The sequence below is a fragment of the Eleutherodactylus coqui genome, chromosome 5 (genome assembly GCF_035609145.1).
Source record: "Eleutherodactylus coqui strain aEleCoq1 chromosome 5, aEleCoq1.hap1, whole genome shotgun sequence".
NCBI lineage: Eukaryota > Metazoa > Chordata > Amphibia > Anura > Eleutherodactylidae > Eleutherodactylus > Eleutherodactylus coqui.
In genome coordinates, this window is record NC_089841.1 from 16,205,908 (window position 1) to 16,226,285 (window position 20,378).

The following is a 20,378-nucleotide window of genomic DNA, read 5'->3' on the forward strand; positions in this document are numbered from 1 at the left end:
TGACCTGGGGTCCCTGAAGCCGGGAGGTGAAGGTCCCCCACTTACCCCGGCGGCAACACTAGCGTAGCTTCTAGGAGCAGTCACCGCCGGGGCGGCAGCGGGACCAGGGCCCCCACTCCTCCCCAAACCACTAGACACTCCACCCTCACTTGTGACTTTTGTAAATTTACCTGTACCTCCCTCCGATACTCCTCCACCAGCAGACACCCCAACATTTAATCTTGTATTATTTAGATTCCCCACACCCCTGGACTCTCCCTCACGCACACCTCTCACCATGATGTTGCTCCCTTCATCCCTTTCACACACCTCCATGCCTTCCATACTCTCACGCTCATCATTCTCCCTATTCTTTGCGACCAGACCGGTAATGGCTTCTCTCTTGGCCGGAAGAGTAAGGGGCACCTGGCAGCTCGGAGGTTTCCCAGCCGCTCCCCCCTTGCCTGCAGGGGAGCAACCCATGGTGGGTTTCTTAAATATAGTCCCCTCCGAGCCTCCAGACCCACCCCCCTTAGCACTGGGGGGAAAGGGACTTCCAGCCACGCATTCACGACCTTTGGCTCCGCCTCCTGCCATATTTCACGTAACCCCGGCAAAGGAATTCCGGCGTTTTGGGTCTCCACTTTTTTTAGGGTCCACCCGACGCCGGATGGCCCCCCAAACTCCCAGGATGTTTGGGATCACCCGACGCCGGGCAATCCCCTTTATCCAGGCCCACCGCAGGGCCTTTCTGGGGGCCACCCGACGCCGGATGACCCCCCACCTTCCGTGAACCTATGGGATCACCTGCTGGTGGGTGACCCCCCTTACTTAGGCCCACCGCAGGGCCTTTCTGGGGGCCAGCCGACGCCGGATGACCCCCCATCTTTTCCTCCACCTTCCCTGAACTCTTGGGATCACCCGACGCCGGGAGACCCCCCTTACTTAGGCCCGCCGCAGGGCCTTTCTGGTGGCCACCCAACGCCGGGCAACCCCCTTTATCCAGGCCCACCGCAGGGCCCTTCGGGGGGCCAGCCGACGCCAGATGATCCCCCACCAGTTCCTCCACCTTCCCTGAACTCTTGGGATCACCCGACGCCGGGAGACCCCCCTTTCTTAGGCCCACCGCTGGGCCTTTCTGGGGGCCACCTGATGCCGGTGCACCCCCCGCCTCTGCAACCTTTTTTGTCATTGTACCTGGATCATCCGACGCCGGATGACCCCCCACCTTCGCAGCCTTTTTTGACATTTTACCTGGATCATCCGACGCCGGATGACCCCCATTCTTAGGAATCTCACTGTCAGACACCAGCTTCTGCCCATCACCCCTCCTTTTATTACGAACCGGGGGGGTGTTTGGATCAGGATGCCTAGTACTCTCCCCCTTCCTTTGCACTGAACCCACATTAGCAGAGTCCAGGCTGGGTCGGACCCGGGGGCTACCCATGCAGCTACCCCCCTCCCCTGGTTCAGAGGCTTGCCCAGGGAGGCCGACGTACCTGTACTCCACCTGGGTGATCTTTTTGCCACTTTTCTTCTTTTTAGCCTGGGGGTCTCGCTCAGGAAGGTCATTGCCAAAATAGAGACCCTCCAGGCCTCCAGGGGATTCCAGGTGACTTATGTACGCCATTAGTTGCCCCCCCCGGGCCGCTGTCCTCGCCCTCTTCCCCAGAGGAGTCTGAGCTTGAAATAATAGTAGCTTGCCCAGCTGGAAGGTCACCGCACAGGGACTGCTGACTATCCGCTGTCTGCAGTTCTCCAGCAGGGGCCTGCTCCATCTTGGACACTAGGCCCTTCATATCCTCACAGACCCCAGCCAGAGCCGGCTGAGACCCTTCAAACCGGTCACCATTCACCAACTTCTCTGCGAAAGGACCTGCACCCCTTAAGATGTCCGCCCTCCTCTCAACCAGGGTGAGGATCTCGCTTTTCAATTCCTGGACGGCGTGGTTGTATTGGGCCCTCCTTGACCCACCTGAATTGTTGGCCAGGGACCTGGCTGCCTTTAACTCCTCCTGAAGCCTTCTGATGGTGCCACCGGCCTCACGGTACTCCTGGGTCCTTGAAGCGAGCCTGGCAGCAAAGACGGTTACATCCTCCCTAGGCCGCAGTGTCCCCCAGTGCTCGATGGTAGGACTGGGGTTTCCCCCAGGAGTACCTGGCCTGGCTCCAGGAGGGCCTTTGCTGGAAGTCCCAGCAGCCGAGGTCCCGGAGGGCCGCCGTCCCTCACCCTGGCTAGCCCGACGGCCACCTCGGGTGGTCTCCAGGAGGGGTGCAGGAGACACATCGCTGCGTCTCCTGCTAGATCTCCTCAGCCCCTCCTGGGTAGCCGGTTGTGAAGCATCCCCATCCTCCGCCGGCTGGCTCCGGAGAGTGGGGGTAGTAGTCCTCCCTCTAGCCATAGCCCAGGACCTCACTCCCTCCTGGGTAGGAGAGAGCAAAAAGTCCCAGGCCCTGGAGGAGAAAGAGAGAGAGACCTGGAGCTGCAAGCACCTGCTCACTAGTGAACCACACCCTGCAATTGGAAGTGAAGGGGTGTGTCCCTGCAGTCCTATGTCAAACCACAGATAACACAGTGATACGTACTGCTATAATGATGTCCCTGCAGTCCTATGTCAAAGATCAGATAACACAGTGATACGTACTACTATAATGATGTCCCTGCAATGTTAATTTATTCTTTACAGTTGTGTGTTATATTCATTCAGTATTGTTTTTGATATTAAAGACCAGAGTTATTCTCTATTAAATGGGGTTTGGTGTGTTTTTTGGAATGTCTAGAACCAATTAATTGCATTTACATTAATTCCAAAGGAAATAATGTCATCAACTAACATTGATTTCTACTAAACTCAATTGCTTCCGGACTAATTAATGACGTTAGTTGAGGTTATACTGTACGCTTTTGCGACCTTCTAGCCAGACATGAAGGCAGAAGTTCACCATAGTAAGATACTTGTTATTTTACTATATTGACGTTCAGTGAATACGTGAGGCCAGCTATAGTGTTTGTCATTGGCAGGATATAGCTAAACCACGTGGGCGCTGGGTACATACAGTAGTTTTAGATAAAGAAGAAGCTTTAACAAGTATATTCAGGAAAACCTTTTGTCTTAAGGCTGGTTCAGACAACGATTATCGCTCAAAAAGTCTTTTGAGCGATAATCGTTGTGTTCTAAGCGCAAGGTCTTCTGCATCCAGCTGTTCCCCACTCGCAGCGCCCGGCTATTATACAGCTGAGTGCTCCGACCGGGGTATGGAGAGCACAGCTGGACCGCTCTGTTCTTCATACCCCGCCTGTCATCAGGGAGCTGGATACAGCTGAAACAATAGTATCAGCTGTATCCCGCTGTGAATTCCTGATAACTGATCTTAAGCATTGATCAGCGACGGCTTAACCAAAACTGCAGGATGTCAGTGCAGTTAGACAAAACGATTATCGCGTAAAAGATGGCTTTGAGTGATTTTTGAGCAACAATCATGTCTAAAAGGGCGTTTACACTTGGGGTGTAGGCTGCATCCTTTACTTGCGGTTAGTTATGACATTCTAACTATAGGTGAGCTGAAAAATATACAGAGTTTAAAAGTTTATTAACTGGCTGCTAACAGAGAGCAATTACATAAATTCTTTATTAAAGGGGCTGTCCCGCGCCGAAACGGGTTTTTTTTTTCAACCCCCCCCCACCCCCCCCCCCCCCGTTCGGCGTGAGACAACCCCAATGCAGGGGTTAAAAAAGAACACCGGAGAGTGCTTACCTGAATCCCCGCGCTCCGGTGACTTCTTACTTACCTGATGAAGATGGCCGCGGGGATCTTCTCACTCGGTGGACCGCAGGGCTTCTGTGCGGTCCATTGCCGATTCCAGCCTCCTGATTGGCTGGAATCGGCACGTGACGGGGCAGAGCTACACGGAGCAACACGGAGCCCCATTCAGAAAAGAAGAAGACCTGGACTGCGCAAGCGCGGCTAATTTGGCCATTAGACGGCGAAAATTAGTCGGCTCCATGGAAAGGAGGACGCTAGCAACGAAGCAGGTAAGTGAAAAACTTCTTATAACTTCTGTATGGCTCATAATTAATGCACAATGTACATTACAAAGTGCATTAATATGGCCATACAGAAGTGTATAGACCCACTTGCTGCCGCGGGACAACCCCTTTAAGCAATTAACTGTTCCTTTTCCATAACAGTAACAAACGGTGATGTCAGCGTGTGTATTGCGTGCGGCATTGGAGAGCGCTGGAGCGCGTTAGTACAGATCAGGTGGTGATTTGTGCTTTCAGTCTACATGCGGCAGAAGCCCGGGAAAGCTGGATACAAATCAGCCGGTATTCTAAGCTTCCAATCTCGCTAGAGTGATCGATCGAGGCTCCACCATGATGGCTGATTGCAGCAAGTGCGCTCCGAATCGGAGACGGAGGTGGGATTGATGGGCATCGTCCCCTGCCCGCTCTCCTCCTGTACATGACAACTACGATACCAAATTTAGATACTTTGTTTTTTGTACTAGTTTTATTTTTTTCAAAGATATTTAAGTTTTTACGATTATTTTCTGTCGCCACCTTCTGACAGCCATAACACCTTTAGTCGACATAGTTGTGCGAGGGCTCCTCTTTTTCATGGCGTCCCGTAGTTTCTGTTGGTATGTGTTTAATATGTACGTTTTGTTTATCACTTTTATTGCTTTTTTTTCTTGGCATTCTTTATTTTTCTATTCCGACAACATTCCCAGTGCAGAGGAAATAATGTGTTGATGGAACATTTTAATAATTAGTAAAACTTTTTAAAACTAATTTTTACTTTTGTTTTCTGCAATGCTTTGATTGATCCTGCAGTAAGATGTGATGCCACAGCATTACACTATACAGTGATCTGAATGGCATTCTATACAGCCATGCCACAGGCATAGCTTGATAGGCACTCTGCAATGGCAGCCCTCGGGACTTTCAGAAAGTGGAAGCGCTGTAGTCTAACATGGAGAATAAACTAAACGTCATTATCACCTCACAGTAATAAGAAAAACAATTTTTTTCAATTCTAAACAGCGGAACGGATTTTTTTTATATATAAGTTTCCTCATTCATTATACGGCACATTAAATAACATCATTAAAAATGACCTCTTGCCACAGAATACAAGCCTTCATCAGCCTGGTTCTGTGATAAACTCCAGACTTATCCAGATTTTATATTGGCTCATCTTCTCTCCATTCAGGTCGTACAAAATCGGATCCTCTGATATCTTCTATATAACATTATATTCCAGACTCACCGTTCAGGATGGAGGAGGACAGAAAGAAGATGGTGAAACGTATATTAAATCTCACCATGGGGATACTCTTCGAGCTTACTGGAGAGGTGAGAGATTCTGATGATGTCACACTACATCATTCTTATTTATGGTAATAACAGATGATGTCACTGGAGAGGTGAGAGATTCTGATGATGTCACACTACATCATTCTTATCTATAGTAATAACAGATGATGTCACTGGAGAGGTCCTGGACTGTCGAAATATGAATAGTGATATTTATTAATGCCCCACCATATACAGGATTACACAGTAGTGATGAAGACCTCTAGTGATGGCTGTCAGACCCCTGTGTGTGATGGATGGGGAAGAAACCTGAGCCCAATCACGGAACCCCCACCTAACCCTCTGATACATGAGGATATTAATGTACAGAAGATTCTAGAACTCACCAACAAGATGATTGAGCTGCTGACTGGAGAGGTGATGCTGCAGGGAATGCTGGGACATTATAAAGTAACAGCACTGGAGACTTCTGGATGATGACTGTATATTGTGTTGTCAGGTTCCTATAAGGTGTCAGGATGTCGCTGTCTATTTCTCCATGGAGGAGTGGGAGTATTTAGAAGGACACAAGGATCTGTACAAGGAGGCCATGATGGAGACCCGCCAGCCGCTCCCATCACCAGGTAATAGACAGGACTAAATGTTCATGCACATCTTGCTGATACACTATTTATATATCCTGGTTTATCTTGTGATCTTATATATCTTGCATGCTGATATCTTTCTTCATCTCTTTGATGTCTTTTTTGAACAATCCCTTTTTATTGAGAGATAATAATTGAGATGTGAATCATTCATAACATAATGAGCCGCAGTACATATCAATACCAACTTGGTTGGAATGGACCCGCAGGTCCAACATGTAAGAATTATAACAGTAGGATGACTTGTCAGGTTGTGCTTATTAAGGTAAATAACAAATAAATCCTGTACATTGGTTAGAAGGTTCTGAAGAACAATGCTGACGGACATCATTGTGAACAAGTCGTCTCCTGGAGAGAAATTCATTGTCCCTTCTGAAACGGGTCGTTAGCAGATCTCGTGTGCATTAAAAGAGGTATAGGGGCGAGGGACGAGAAAGTTATTCTTCCGCTATATAAGAAACTTGCAGGCCTCACATGGAATACTGTGTATGGTTCTGGACATCGGTGCTCAGGAAAGATGTTACAGTGCTGGAGGGGGTTCAAAGAAGGGCAACAAAATTAATAAATGGAATGAAAGGACTAGAATACCCAGAGAGGCATCAAAACTGGGATTATTTACCCTAGAAGAAAGAAGGCTAAGGGGCGATCAAATAACTATGTATAAATACATTAGGGGACAATACAAGGATTGTGACCAGGCTGAGCCAAGATACACCTCTGTGGTATTCCTGCTGGAAGTGTTTGTGTTGGTCAGTTCAGGACCCTATACATAAGGGGCCGCCATCACTTAGACTTTCTCAGAATATAAAATCACATTTATAGAAAATGGATGCATTCCAACTGTCGACAAGGTATATCTAAAATAATACTCCTGTCGCTTAACGAGAGAGGGGCCGCACCACCCACTACGTAAGCAGTACTTTACTGTTAACCGAGTTTATAGGAATACTTAAATGTAACCCTATTCCCACTAGGTGTGCACCCATGTAGGCCACATATATTGATAAGATGGGCAGAGCATACGTCCCTTTATTCCAGGTAAGTTGGACGTGCGGACCCACTCTCAACCAACTACAGAGGAACATAGAATCATAGAATAGTAGAGTTGGAAGTGAACTCTGGGGTCATCTGGTCCAACCCCCATGCTCACTGTAGGATTCACTAAATCATCTCAGACAGATATTTATCCAGCCTTATTTTGAACACTTCCATTGAAGGAGAACTTGCAACCTCCCATGGTAACCTGTTCCACTCATTGATCACCCTCGCTGTCAGAATGTTTTTCTCTAATATCTAATCTGTGTCTCCTCCACTTCAGTTTCATCCCATTGCTTCTAGTCTTTCCTTGTGCAGATGGGAAAAGGGCTGATCTCTCTGTACTATGACAGCCCTTCAGATATTAAGTCTCCTCTCAGCCTTTAACCATTCCTCATAGGACATGATTTGCAGAACGCTCACCATTTTGGTAATTTTTCTCTGAGCTTGCTCCAGTTTGTCTATAGCTTTTTAAAATGGGAGTTCCCAAAACTAGACACAGTATTCCAGATGAGGTCTGACTAAGGAAGAGTAGAGGAGGATAATTCCCTCACATGATCTAGACTCTATGCTTCTCCTAATAAATCCCAGAATTGTGTTTGTCTTTTTAGCTGCTGCATCACATTGTTGACTCATGTTCAGTCTATGATTTATTAGTATACCCAAGTTTTTTTCACATGTGGTGCCTAGCCCAATTCCTTCCATTCTGTGTGTGCTTTTACCATTTTCCTTGCCCACATGTAGTATAGTATGAGATACTTTGTCAACATCTTTACTAAAGTTAAGATCTACTATATGTACTGCATTTCACTGATCAACCCAGTTGGTGATTCTGTCATAGAAGGAAATTAGATTCATCTGGCATGACTTGTTTGTTACAAACCCATGCTGGCTCTGGTTAATTACTCCATTTTTATCCAAGTAATTGCATGCATGCTGTTTAATAATTTGTTTAATATTTTGTTCAAAGATTTTTCCCAGTATAGACATCGGGCTCACCGGCCTGCAGTTTCCTGGATCCACCTTCTTCCCTTTTTTGAAGATAGGGACAACATTTGCCCTTTTCCAATCTTCTGGGACTTCTCCTGTTCTCCTGGAATTTTTAAAGATTATGGCGAGTGGTTCAGCAATAACCTCCGCTGCTTCCTTTAGTATCCTAGGATGTTATTCATCTGGACCTTGAGACTTGAATTCATTTAAGTTAGCAATGTGTTCCCTCACCATCTTTCTTCCTATGTATAGCCTACATAGAAAAATACTATCGAACTCCACTCAGCCTGGTTTGTTACGTAGTGCTGATAGTGGTTAATAATGATAACATAATTGCATCGAGCCTTCTATGTTCGCATTGGTAGTGTAACTCATGTTCTTCTAGCAGTCCCCAAGCCCGCACTTCTTAATATGTAAACTAGGTATCTTTCCAGGTCTATTTGACCAGCATCTATTCCCACCCTATTTTACATAACCAAGACTAATCACCTTCAAGGTCTTACAGCCAGTCAGGTGGAACAGAAGCAACTGTGGTATATTCTGTTGAAAGTGTGTATTTAATAAATCCTAGTTGAGTTAAAATTGAGAAGGAGTTTCTTGCCAATCAGAATATTATCTTTTTGAGTCAGACATGTGACTCCTCAATATCTTAGGTTGGCAAAAACTACGGAGCAGAGCTGAAGCTCCTTAACATAATCACAAACAGTAAGTATGAACAAAGAAAAGGATAAGAAAATCAATGAGAAGGTTGTCATATTAAATACCTATCGGTGGTGGAGGGGGGGGGGGCAATTAAAGTGTAACTGTGGTGTTTTTTTGTTAAATTAGATTATTAGGCTTGTTTCTCTAGGTATGTTACCCATGGTGTCCAAGTTGTTCTAAAGTTGGTTCTCAAGCCAGATTCCCATGCAGCAATCTCTTCAAAACAGTATATCTGAGATACGCTATCTCTTCAGTGAGACAATGTAGGTATTTTTTATCTTTCCAAAAAAATTGAATGAGAAGCTTTGCTATGCAAATCAGAATGGAAAATGAATCCTGTTTTGAGGGTGTCCAGAGCAGAACCTCCTCAGGTGAGATAAGTGGCAATTTTTTTTTAATGTGTTGCGTGAGTTGTTGCCAGAAAGGTTCAATATTTGGGCAATGCCATCAGATGTGCAGCAGATTTCCCTTGTGTGAATCGCACCTCCAGTATGTGACTGTTTGTGAAAGGTTAGATTTGAATAATGTGTCTGGAGTTTTGTACCCTGGTATAAGTATTCTGTAAGAGTACTCCGGTATGCGGACACATCTGGAGAATCCATGTGAATTGTTTGGAATTCTCCTGCTGTATTCTCTGTTGAAATGGAAGCCCAGTTCCTTTCCCAGACTCTAAGAAGCCGTGGCTTGTTAGAAGAGGAACTAAGTAACCGTCCCTTATAAAGGTACGTCAAGAGCCTCCGTGGCCACTCAGTAAGGGATTGATAGGTTTCCAATCACAGTGGGTCTTTCAACCTGTTATGGAAAAGCAAATTACATTTTTTTGTGAGATGTAAATGTTTAAGGTTTCTAGTTAATTTAATGTGCTGCTTGGTATAAGTGTTTCAATATGAGCCAAGTTTGTGATCTTAGCCCCTTTGATAATATCGTGGACTGTCAGGGAACCAAGCCCTGGCCATGATTTGTTAGCTAAACTAGAGGGAATTAGGGGCGCAGGTGTCCTTGTTGAGAATTTAAGGCATATTCACCATTTTGTAATCGAAGGGATTACATAACCTTAATCATACACTTTATAATAGGGCTGAGTGATTGAGGTCTGTATAAGGGAAAGTCATTGGTGCAAAGGAGATGTCCCTCCTGGTTGAACAAAGTTCTCTCTAGGTTAATAAAGAGTGAGTCCAGTCTGAGATTCACCAAGTAAATCTGACTGGCAATGTAAATCGCCCTGTAGTATTGGAGTATATTTGGAAGGCCAAAACCTCCCTGTGTTTTTTTTTTGGAGGGGGGGGGGGGGAGTTAAGTAGGAGAGTGCTAAATGTGGTTTTTGCTTATCCCAGATAATTCCCAGATAAAATTCTTGAAAAGCTAATGCAGACTGGAGAAGAAGTGGTCAGGGGTCTTTATTGTGACTATTTGTGATGTATGTAAGATGTATGGCAATATACAAGTGGAGAGCAAGTTTTTCCCCAGTAGTCTCCATGACAGCACCACCTGAGATAGCCTCCTCCTGGTTGGACAGGAACACACCGAGAGGTTAAAAGCTCCCTCCTCTCCCACCTTCCTCAGTGTCTTCCTGTCCTGCCAGGAGGCAGGATCCCCGGGAGGTGCTGGTGGAGACACCAACATGAAGAGACTCACTGATGGATCGGATGGCAGTGGGTCGGCCTATCCTCCCTTCCTGACGAGCGGCTCCTGGGATGCCACATGGGGTGGTTCCCCTGGGCCAGGTTCCTCCCGCGACGGCCAATGGGGGGTACAAAGCAAGGGCCTCAGCTCTCCTCCTTCGTCTGCTATGACCAGGCACGGTGCTCTCGGAGTCCCTTTGGCGCGCTCCGGATGGGGCGGGTCGCCGCGTTACAAGGCTGATGCAATGATGTCATCGCATCGGGGGGGCACGAGGAGGGGGCGGGGCTTGACGTGGAGGCGCCAAATTTGAAAAAGGAGTCTGAGAGAAGATCTACAGGACAGGTAAGCCATTGCTTTTAAGCTGGCTGGTATTGCTCCAAAGTGTATGCAGCACTGGTTGTCAATGAGTGCTCCAGCACTGGACATCGCTGAATCTTCAGCTACAGCGGGGGCCGTAAGTAGCCAGTGGGGCAAAAAAAGTTTTATGCAAAAATCCAATATATAATGTTTGGAATACTGCATCTTTATCTGCAAAAAAACTCTGTCTGCCAGGTGGATAAAAAAGACCCCCCCTCCCAGAACGAAACCTAAAAAATGCGTAGAGTGTGGGTCGAGACTGCCAGCTACGTATGAGAGGCCTCTATGCAAGGCATGCGTAACCAGGCTAGTTAAAGAGGAATCAGGGGGAATCCTAGAAGATGCCAAGAAGCTGGTAAAGGAGGAAGTGCGGTCAGCTCTGACATCGCCAGCGGGGGTATCCAGGGCTAAGCGCAAGAAAAAGTCGTATAGCCCAGAAGAATATTCATACTCCGAAAAAAGCTCGATCGAGACAGAGCTGGAAGAACCAGCTCCCAAAGAGTCCTCAGATGAAGAGGAGTACAAGAAATATCTATTTCATCAGGAGGACTTAGCAACTAAGAGATCCAATGGATCGGAAGGCCGGAGACGGTAAAGACGGAGACAGTAAAGCTCTCAGCAAAGGCGACAGCCCTGTCTCAGCAAAGGCGACAGCCCTGTCCAATTCAGACAGAAGAGTTTTATGGCTAAAATCATGGTCGGGCGATTTAGCATCAAAAAACAAATTGTGCTCGCTTCCATTCTATGGCCAGTTTCTCTTTGGTCCAGATCTCGACAAAATCCTCGAGAAGGCATCCGACAGGAAGAAGGGATTCCCAGAGGAGAAACAACAGAAAGGAAAAACCTTTTTTCGGGCCCCAGTGCAGCAGTCCAAGTCATATAGGGGCAAGGTCAAGACAGGCCGCTGGAGTTACCCCAAGGGGGGTAGAGGGAGGAAATTCCTCTTCAACCCCCACCAGGGGGACCCAAAAAAACAAAAACCCTGACGCCATCCCAGTGGGGGCAAGGCTGGGGAACTTTGCGGATCAATGGGCCTCAATCTGTGAGGGTTCATTGATCCCAGAGATCCTACAGCAGGGATACCAAATAGAAATGGTGTCCCTCACCAAAAGGAAATACGTTACCACAGGAGGCTCGGCACAACAACTATGCCTACTCCAGCAGAGCATTCGGGACTTGCTACATTGAAACGCAGTATACTTTGTACCCCCAAACAAAGAGACTCGCTCATTACTCCAGACTCTTCCTGATAAGGAAACCATGCAGAAAGTCACTCCTGATAATCAACTAAAAGCCCCTGAATGCCTTATTTAGTATCGGAAGTTCAAGATGAAGTTAATCTCCTCAACAGTGAAGCTGATACCAAGAGGAGCCTATATGACGTCTATATATGTAAAGGACGCGTACTTTCATGTGCCGATCCACAGGGATTCTCAGAAGTACGTGAGGTTCGCACTAGACATGGGCAGAAGAACAAGTCCTCTTCAGTTTAGATGCCTTCCCTTCGGGATTTCCTCAGCGCCCCGAATTTTTAAGAAAATTATGGCAGAGGTGGCAGCCTACCTAAGGCAAAGATCAATCCTAATAATACCTTATCTGGACAACATTCTGATCGTAGCAGGCTCCAGAGAGCTCTTAGCGGAACAACTGGCAACAGTTCTCGATCTGCTCCAGTTCCTAGGTTGGATAATAAACTGGTAGAAATCCAGCTTAGATCCCAGCAGAAGGAAGGTATTCTTGGGCATAACGTTTGACTTAGAGGCTAAATGCTCCTTTCTTCCCAAGATAAAAATACAGAAGATCCTTCAACTAGTCAGGCCCTTTCTACGGAGGCGGTCATGTAAAGTCCGGGAAGCCATGTCCCTCGTAGGGAGCCTGACCTCCTGCATCCCTGGGGTAGCATGGGCCCAAGCACACACCAAATCCTCACTAGGAACAAGGATGCACATCAAAAACTCAGTGAAGATATCCCTGCGCTGGTGGACGTCCCCAGTGAACCTGCAAAGGGGAGTCCACTGGATGCAGAACCCAGCCACACACATCACGACAGATGAAAGTGCCTGGGGGTGGTGGGTGCACGTAGGAGACCAACTTCTACAAGGTCCCTGGGCACAGGAGATAAGAGGTCAATCATCAAATTATAGAGAACTCCAGCTGGTTTGGAAATCCCTCCAACGGCTGGGGGACTCAGTAAGCAATCAACACATAAAAATCCTGTCGGACAACACCACGGCGGTTGCCCACATTCGGCGCCAAGGAGGAACAAGGTCACCAGCCCTACAGAGCATCTTGCAAAAGATCTTCCGCTGGGTAGAGGGCCAAGTTCTCTCAATCTCAGCAATACATCTAAAAGAATGGCTGAACCAAAAGGCAGATTTCCTCAGCAGAAGACGTATAAACCCAGGAGAGTGGTCTCTATCTCAGGAGGCATTCAGAATCCTAACGGACAGGTGGGGCCCCCCAGAACTAGATCTATTTGCAACGAAAGAGAACGCCAAGGTGAAGAACTTCTTCTCCCTCAGACCAGGGGACCAGGCAACAGCAGTAGATGCCCTGAGTCAGAATTGGGGAAGAAAGATGGTGTATGCCTTTCCTCCAATACCGTTGATTCCAAGAGTGTTGCAGTACTTCAGATCACAGAGATGCACGCTGATTCTAGTGGCCCCCTTCTGGCCGAGGAGGAGCTGGTTCGGTCTTCTAAGAAAATTAAGCATCCAGGACCCAGTCATCTTCCCTGCCCAGGCAGATCTACTGACGCAGGGGCCTCTGAGCTACCCGAATATAGACAATCTCCATCCAACAGCATGGAACTTGAAGAATCCACACTGAGAGGAAGAGGGTTCTGCGAGAAAGTGATCGGGACCCTAATGTAAAGGAGGAAGAAAACAACCAACCTTATTTATCAAAAGGTCTGGAGGAAGTTTATCTCAGGGAGGCAGGGAAGAGAATCCCGGGGCTCCCTTCAGACCATACCCTTAATCCTGGAGTTCTTGCAGGATGGCCTGGATATTGGCTTCTCCCCAAGCACCTTAAGAGTTCAGGCCACAGCCCTTAGTGCTCTATTCGACACCAAGTTATCAGAGAGCAGGTGGATTAGCAGATTCCTGACAGCAGCAGATAGGTTACGACCTAGGCGATAGGGGGGGGGGGACCCTAAAATGTCTGGATGTCAGGAAAGCAGTCCTGAGTTACATTAACATAACAAGTCACTGGAGACGAGACGACAATTTGTTCGTCCAGTTCTTTGGCCGAACAAAGCGGCAAAAAGCTTCATAGCCAGGTAGATTCGCCTGGCCATTGCGGAATCCTATAGGGCCCTAGGGAAAGAAGTCCCCTCTGTTCTTAAAGCCCACTCCACAAGGGCAGTAGCGTCTTCATGGGCCGAGCATAGTTCAGTGTCTGTTGAACAAATATGCAAGGCCGCAGTTTGGAAGAAGCCGCACACTTTTGTTAAGCATTCTAGGGTAAAGGTGGAGCAGGACGAGGACATGGCCTTGGGCCGCAAAGTCCTCTCGGTGGCAATCCCACCCTAGATCATTTTTTAGTTAGTACGTCTCTAATCGGGTTTCCAGGAGTCTCCACGACAGCACCCGTACATTCCCCCCCCCCCAAAAAAAAGGATATATATATATTTATGAAGTACTAGGGAAACATTTACGAAATATAATTTCCTTAGGAAAAGTATAGGTTAAAATACCGGTTAGGTAAAGATTTAAGTTAAGCTCCTACCCCTGGCAATTTGTTAGAAACCACTGAGGAAGGTGCGAAAGCAGGGAGCTTTTAACTTCTTGGTGTGTTCCTGTCCAACCAGGAGGAGGCTATCTCAGGTGGTGCTGTCGTTGAGACTCCTGGAAACCCCATTATCGGATAGGTATAATCACCTATTTTTTACTTGCATCCATGATGAGAAGGGAATGTTTGGATAATGTAGTTGATGTTGCAGGTTTTTAAGAAGGGGGGTATAGTTTACTTTAAAAGGTTAGGAGGGATCAAACGTTAAGATGGTACTTAAGGATTTGATGATAGATGAGCACCATTTAAAGGAATATTGCCTTTGTATGATCGCTATGTTAGTTGGTGTGGAGATATTTAGGGCTTCTTAGTTCTCAAAATTTACCTTGAAGTTTGAGATTTTGCCAAATTGGTCAAAGATCTCTAAAATTGCAGAGAAAGACACTTTTGGGTTGGTCATGAGTATAAGGAGGTCATCTGCAAATGCAGCTGTAGTATGTATAAAGTTTCCTATCTTCAATCCCTGTATGTTGGGATTTTGTCGAATTTTGTTGTAGCAGTCTCCATCACCAATACAAATAAGGTGGGAAATGGTGGGCAGCCCTGTCGGGACCCATTTGTAATAGGGAAGGGATCTGAGAGTGTTCCATTTATATGAATTCTGGCTGAGGAATTTGAAAAGAGAGTCAGTATGGCTGTTATGAATTGTTTTGGAAATGCAAATTTCATTAAAGCCGTTGTCCCGCGGCAGCAAGTGGGTCTATACACTTCTGTATGGCCATATTAATGCACTTTGTAATGTACATTGTGCATTAATTATGAGCCATACAGAAGTTATAAGAAGTTTTTCACTTACCTGCTCCGTTGCTAGCGTCCTCGTTCCCATGGAGCCGACTAATTTTCGCCGTCTAATGGCCAAATTAGCCGCGCTTGCGCAGTCCGGGTCTTCTTCTGTTCTCAATGGGGCTCCGTGTAGCTCCGCCCCGTCACGTGCCGATTCCAGCCAATCAGGAGGCTGGAATCGGCAATGGACCGCACAGAAGCCCTGCGGTCCACCGAGGGAGAAGATGCCGGCGGCCATCTTCAGCCGGTAAGTAAGAAGTCACCGGAGCGCGGGGATTCAGGTAAGCGCTGTGCAGATTTTTCTTTAGGTCCCTGCATCGGGGTTGTCTCGCGCCGAACGGGGGGGGTTGAAAAAAAAAAAACCAGTTTCGGCGCGGGACAACCCCTTTAATGAGCTTTCCTTGAAGTCCCAACTCACTCTTTCAAAGGCTTTTTCTGGATCTGTACCCAGAAGGACCAATGGTATTTTGTTATTTTTTTGCATAGTTAATGGCATTGATGATACAAGATGTACTGAATTTACCTTCTCTGTGCGGCACAAATCCCACCTGATCTGGGTGGATAAGTTTAATAAGTAAAGGGAATATGCGTTGGGCTATAAGTTTTGCCAGAATATTTGAATCTACTTTCTAACAGGGAGATAGGTCGGTAGGTACTGCATTGTTCTGGATCTTTACCTTGTTTCGGTATTAGAGTGATGAATGCCTCTAGGGATTGTTTGGGAAGATTTGCACCTGACAAGAGTGAGTTGCATAGGTTTGTGAAGACTTGAAGGCTTGAACGAGTAATTTAGAGAATGTCTTATAATTTAGAGATGAGCGAGCATACTCATTAAGGACAAACACTCGAGCGAGTTTCGTCCTTTTCGAGTTTCTGCCTGCTCGACCGTAAAGATCCGGGTGCCAGTGCTGGTGAGCGGTGGGTTGCGGGAGGGAGCGGAGGGGGGGTAGAAAGAGAGATCTCCACACCGGCACCCGAACCTTTGTAGAGGAGCAGGCAGATACTCAAAAAGGACTATACTCGCTCGAGTATTTGTCCTTAACAAGTATGCTCGCTCATCTCTACTTATAATGTAGGATTGGCAGTCCATCTGGACCTAGACTCTTCCCATTGGGAATGGATGTGTGCTCTTTTTTTTACTGCAGAAGTGGTGAATAGATTAAACAAGTTAAGTTTATCATCTTCAGATAATTTAGGTAGTTTAAGGGTCTCTAGAAAAGCTAATGTTTTAGTGTCGGTGTGATGGTCTCCTTCTGTCAGGGTGTCTCTGCAAAGGCTATAAAAATGTTTTGTAAAAGTTTTCGCATTCTATGGCAATGTCATCAGTTGACGTTGCTGTGTTGCCTGATGATGTTTTTATTTTGCAAAGACCTTTTCTTTTTGTTTTTTTTTAATTGGGTTTGGCATAGTTTTTTTAACTACTTAGTGACCAAGCTGCATTGTCCCGTAGGGTGACCCCGGACGCATGGTATACACTGAGAAACAGGGAGGGCAAGATGCTGGCTTGTCACGGCGGCACTAACCACTCTCCCTCCCAGGGGGATGCACATAACCAAGGCCAGAGCAGCGCTGGGCCTCTTCCGGACACCCCCTGCATGAGGAAGCCCAATAAACTATGGAAAAAAGGTTGTAGTTGTCATGTGTGACTCCCCCGTTCCGGTACCCCCCATCATGACCATCAGCGGGGAAATAAAGGAGCCACAGACAATAGTATAGTACCTCAAATCCCCGGGAATGGTCAGGGCCTGGAATAACTTTTACTGTCAAACTTCAGTTTAGCAATACAAGGCACAAATTCAAAAAATTGGGAAACTGATCAAATTTGCTGATGGCACAAAGCTAGTAGGGATAGCTAACACTGGGAGAAAAGAGAGAGTGTTCAAAAAGTTCTAGAAAAGCTTGCATACTGGGCAGCGACTAACAGAATGGTAATTAACAAGGAGAAATGCAAAGTCCTACATCTGGGCAAGAAAAATAAAAAAAGCACATACAGAATGGGAGGAATTGAGCTAAGCAGCAGCACATGTAAAAAAAAAGAATTGTGTATACTAATAGATCATAGACTGAACATGAGTCAACAATGTGATGCAGCAGCCAAAAAGGCAAACACAATTCTGTGATGTATTAAGAGAAGCATATAGTCTAGATCACGTGAGGTCATTATCCCCCTCTACTCTTCCTTAGTCAGACCTCATCTGGAATACTGTGTCTAGTTCTGGGCACCACACTTTAAAAAAAGACATAGACAAACTGGAGCAAGCTCAGAGAACAGTTACCAAGATGGTGAGCGGTCTGCAAATCATGTCCTATGAAGAAAGGTTAAAATATCTGGGAATGTTTAGCTTGAAAAAAAGAAGGCTGAGAGGAGACTTAATAGTGGTCTACAAATATCTGAAGGATTGTCACAGTGCAGTGGGATCAGCCCGATTCTTCTTTGCACAAGGAAAGACTAGAAGCAATGGGGTGAAACAGAAAGGGAGGAGACACAAATTGGATATTAGAAAAAGCTTTCTGACAGGGACGGTGAACAATGAGTGGAACAGGTTACCACGGAAGGTGGTGAGTTCTCCTTCAATGGAAATGTTCAAACAGAGGCTGGACAGATATCTGTCTGGGATGATTTAGTAAATCTTGCACTGAGTAGGGGTTAGGGACCAGATGGCCCTGGAGGTGCTTTCCAACTCTAACCATTCTATGATTCTATACACTAGTGCAGGTAAGACAGATAAGATTTGAGGTCAGGGAGGAAACTCAGGATGACACCAGTCCTGCAGTCCAAGTTATCTGTCAGGTACAGCTCCTGGACGGGAAACTCTCTGGAGGAGGCTGGGGTAGAGTCACTCCACAGGCACTGTGACAGAAGAGTAGCTCTGCACAAGGCTTTAAAAGACTTACTTGCTCTATGTTCACTCTCTCTCTGGGGCTCACTTACAATTCATGCTGAAAACAAGCATTTCGGGAAACTTCTCCTCTACCATCTTCAACACATGAGGGCACTCACATTTATACCTTCTCTGATACAACGTGATAGGCTAGATTGGATACTTTTGTAGACCATCAGCTAGCACCATACATTTAACCCGCAACACGCTGTAGCTGTGCAATACACATAGCGTAATCATACATTTTGCATTCATCACAGCTTGAACACTTCTGATTAACTTTCATCCATCTGTGCGGTCAAGTCTTTCTCTCTCATATAAATATTATTAACCATATAATTCTCTACACACATTCACTGCATAGCATAAAAATTCACACATCTACAACTACTCCAACCATCTGCAGACTTGCTTGATCCTTAAACCTAAATAACCCCCTCCAGAATTCCTCTTAGCAAGGAGAGGTGATGCAGTAAGATAAACAAAGCTTTAACTGTTTCTAGACTCCCACAGCTAACTGTAGCATCATTGTAGTATTTTTCACTTAATAGGAACTTTCAGGTCTTACATAGAGGTCATCCATAACTCATTTCACTTACAGGACATTCTCACAGAGAAAACACAGCAGTAATCCCATTTAGCAAGACCAATCACAGAACCGACATGTACACAAATAGCAGCAAAAATATACCTTAAAATTCCTATATTTCCTATTTTTATGACAGTATAATTCACTTGACTCATTACAAGTTTCTATTTAATTCACGCAAGTAGGTACAGCTAAAAGATTTTGCAAGCTTAGTCACCCCCCTCTCCTTTCTCACTGAACTCTAATACTGAAAGGTAGGGATGAGGGTGAAAGTGAAACTGCAGCTTTATAAGAGGTTTGTGAGAATCAAGTTTCCTTTAATTTATTCCTTTACTCATATTCCCTTTCTAAAGCTAGCTGGTCATATATTCTATTTTTTATTTTGAATTACTTGTATGAAGAAATTAATGTCCTTAGGATTTATTCCAGATACCCATGCACTTATAGCAAACAACCTCTGGTCTTTTAAGGTAGGATTGTTTAGTGTGATCAACAATTGATTACAATCTTTGCTATGCATGAATGGGGAGTTTACTGCCTTTATTATTGATAAGCTTTTTTTTAAACTTTGTGCATTTGTCCTTGACATTTTATAACTCCAATCTTGAGCCGCTGTGGTCCAAAGGGCCGGAGTCCATCCTTTACACTCAGTCCTGAGGGGGGATAAAACAGATGTATTTGTCTGCCCAGATAAGTTTCTTTGCTTAGATGATCTCCACAGTCCATCATCTAACACATATCTACCGAAATGGTGCGCATCACTCCTTCTGTAAAAGTTAAATTCAGGGCTTTACCAGTTCTATCCCACCGTGTAGGTTCAGACATTCCTCAGTAACTGTTTTCTGGTCTATCCCCCCCCCCCCCCCAACAAAAAATGCTCTCCAGATTCACCAATGTTCCCTAAAGTAGTACTGCCCCTTTCATCTTGCACTGAAGGTTCCCCATGGGTATGGATTTGGATTTCTTCACCGGCTTAGAGACATCAACCACCTTATGTAGTATCTCCCCTGGTCACCGGTCTATTCAGGGAACCTCCAGCGAATTGTCCCTACTCTGCCTGTAAGACCTTTTTACAATAGGACAGGTGAATCCAGGTTTGTCTTTCAGCCCTCTTTTTAGTCTTATATTGCCTTGTTCATTGTGTTCAGCACAAACAAGACAGGACAAACAAGAAATGTTTTGAGTAATTTGTGAAGCCATACGCTGTGAATACTTTAGATATCAGTGCAACTATCCCACCTGTTGAAACATGGCAGAGGCCATGGCTCAATACTGCTGCATATCTAAATAGTGACTTGGATAGGATGGGTTTATCATCTGTGGAAATGTATAATCCATTTTTTTGTATAGCTCCTTTGTTTATTCAGTATTGTATTTCATTTTGTTGGGCATGTGTTTGCATACCTTTGAGTATTTGCATTTCTAGGGTTGTAGTTTCTGGCATATACATTTGTTGTGTCTGTGAGGCTTCTTTTGCAGCCTCATCTGCTCTTCTGTTCCCTATAGAAATAGGATCTTGGTTTGACATATGTGCTTGACATTTGCAAATTGCGAATTGTGCGGGTAGTTGTATAGCATCAAGTAATTGTAAAATCAAATCTTTGTGATTTATGTCTCATCTTGTGGAGGTGACCGTGCCTCTGTTTTTTCATTGCTGTGCAAATACGTGCACTGTAGAAAAGGC

At 45.7% G+C, this 20,378-nt stretch overlaps 2 protein-coding genes across 2 annotated transcripts in view; both read left to right on the forward strand.

Moving 5' to 3' along the window:
* The window catches only part of LOC136628705 (zinc finger protein 665-like), an 841,644-nt gene that overhangs the window by 66,285 nt on the left and 754,981 nt on the right, over positions 1–20,378 (forward strand). The gene's annotated exons all lie outside the window — the stretch shown is intronic.
* The window catches only part of LOC136629030 (gastrula zinc finger protein XlCGF26.1-like), a 47,522-nt gene continuing 32,944 nt past the window's right edge, over positions 5,801–20,378 (forward strand). The window contains exon 1 of the mRNA XM_066605151.1: positions 5,801–5,920. Within this exon, the coding sequence (XP_066461248.1) occupies positions 5,836–5,920 (85 nt within the window). The 5' untranslated portion in view covers positions 5,801–5,835. The remainder of the gene's footprint in view (positions 5,921–20,378) is intronic.